The 1,619-nt window shown below is 29.0% G+C and overlaps 1 protein-coding gene across 2 annotated transcripts in view; it reads left to right on the top strand.

The window, feature by feature from the left end:
* Nucleotides 1-1,613, top strand: part of LOC108627119 (uncharacterized) — a 4,153-nt gene extending 2,540 nt beyond the window's left edge. For both annotated transcript variants that reach the window (XM_026815319.1, XM_026815320.1), the window contains exons 3-5: nt 81-182; nt 258-563; nt 637-1,613. In XM_026815319.1, the coding sequence (XP_026671120.1) occupies nt 81-182; nt 258-563; nt 637-873 (645 nt within the window). In that variant the 3' untranslated portion in view covers nt 874-1,613. The remainder of the gene's footprint in view (nt 1-80; nt 183-257; nt 564-636) is intronic.
* The last annotated feature ends 6 nt before the right edge of the window (nt 1,614-1,619 follow it).

The following is a 1,619-nucleotide window of genomic DNA, read 5'->3' as shown; positions in this document are numbered from 1 at the left end:
ATTACTGACAAATAATAATAATTATTAATGAAACGTTTAGATAAATAAGTCTTTTATTATTTTAATATTGTTTGTTGCAGTTATTAGATTTTGATACTGATCCTGGTAACAGCAGATACAATGCTACATCTGTACCTCAAGAGATCTTACAAGAAGATCAAATTGCATCTGCTATTGATAAAGTAATGCAATATGTCAACTTGGAATTCTTTTGATAAATATGTATATAACAGATATAATTAAATTTTAACGTACAGGTTAATGGTGGTATTAACTACTCAAATGAGGCTAGTGAAAGGCACTGGGAGAAAGAAACTTCAAGTGTTCATAACAAGGAAGACTTAGAAAAGAGCAATATAGCAGTTAATACGAAAACTAATAGTGAATTAATGATGTTAGGGAACAGTAACAGTGAAGAAAATATTCAGGATCAAGAAAATATTTTAAAGCAATGTAAACTTCATAAAAATGCAGTAGTCAGAGGACTTTTAAAACAGCAGTTGATAAGAATAAATGATTTAATGCTACCCTCAGATACAGAAATAAAATCCAACAGAATCCAGGTATGTGTAAGACTGTTCGATAACAGTATATATTGATACTATAATTGATTTAACGTACGCCTATATGTAATAGACCGCTTCTCCAAGCACCAAACCCAAAACACAATTTGTACAATTAGTTCCTTGCCCTGAGGACCCAGATGTTTTAATTCAACCTTTACAAGCTTACGGGCGTATAGATGAAACTAAATATAAGGATATCGACTTTACAGTGCCACGTGTAGGTACTAAGAAAACAGTAACACCGCGAAAGTATTACACTAATTTAAATGATTCTGATTTTGAATTTGTCAAACACTCAAAGAAATAATAATTCAATATGAGCATTGGACAGTAGCATCTTTTTAGTGAGGAATTGAAATTCATTTTTCATTTTTTACTGAATAAATTTGGAATTGAATAATGGTTAATGACTTTACGCGACGTTGTAATATATTATATATTACAATTTCCAAATTAAAAGACTGAATATATTAGAGAAATTGACTATAATAAAGAAATTATATTGTTTCAAAAGAAACTATTTTTAAAAATTTTATATAAATGCTGAAGTCCATGAAATCGGAATGCAATATCTTCATCCGTATAATCCAAACATTAATTTTTATGATTACAAGAATATTATACTTTACGAAAATTGTATTTTACGTATGTGAGCTAAAATAGTCTGACTCTAGTATAACAGAGCTTTCCAAACTTTTACAAAGCTTGAATTTGAAGCTTAGAGATGCTAATTCAATGGAGAAACGTAATCTTCGTTGAAAACATCACAAATTTTTACCGAAAAGTGAAATCATGCATTTGTCCGTTTCTCGTATACGGGTGACAGAAAAAATGCGGCATATAAGAATTTAAAACAAAGCAAACAAGAAAATTAAATCATCGTCGTAACAAATAATAACGTACTGATATAAATTACTTTTTTCAAAAATGAAACACTTCTCTGACTCATTCTATTTTACCCAAATTCCAATAGTTACCTTGATGATAGACATCTTATTATACAATAAAAACAATAAAAACGTTACAACTACTTTTAATTGTAATCGCCGTATA

This window comes from Ceratina calcarata, unplaced genomic scaffold (assembly GCF_001652005.2).
Source record: "Ceratina calcarata isolate Rehan_Ccalc_2016 unplaced genomic scaffold, ASM165200v1 scaffold44, whole genome shotgun sequence".
Lineage (NCBI taxonomy): Eukaryota > Metazoa > Arthropoda > Insecta > Hymenoptera > Apidae > Ceratina > Ceratina calcarata.
Note: the sequence above shows the minus strand (reverse complement) of the source record. Positions and strands in the feature narration are given on the sequence as shown.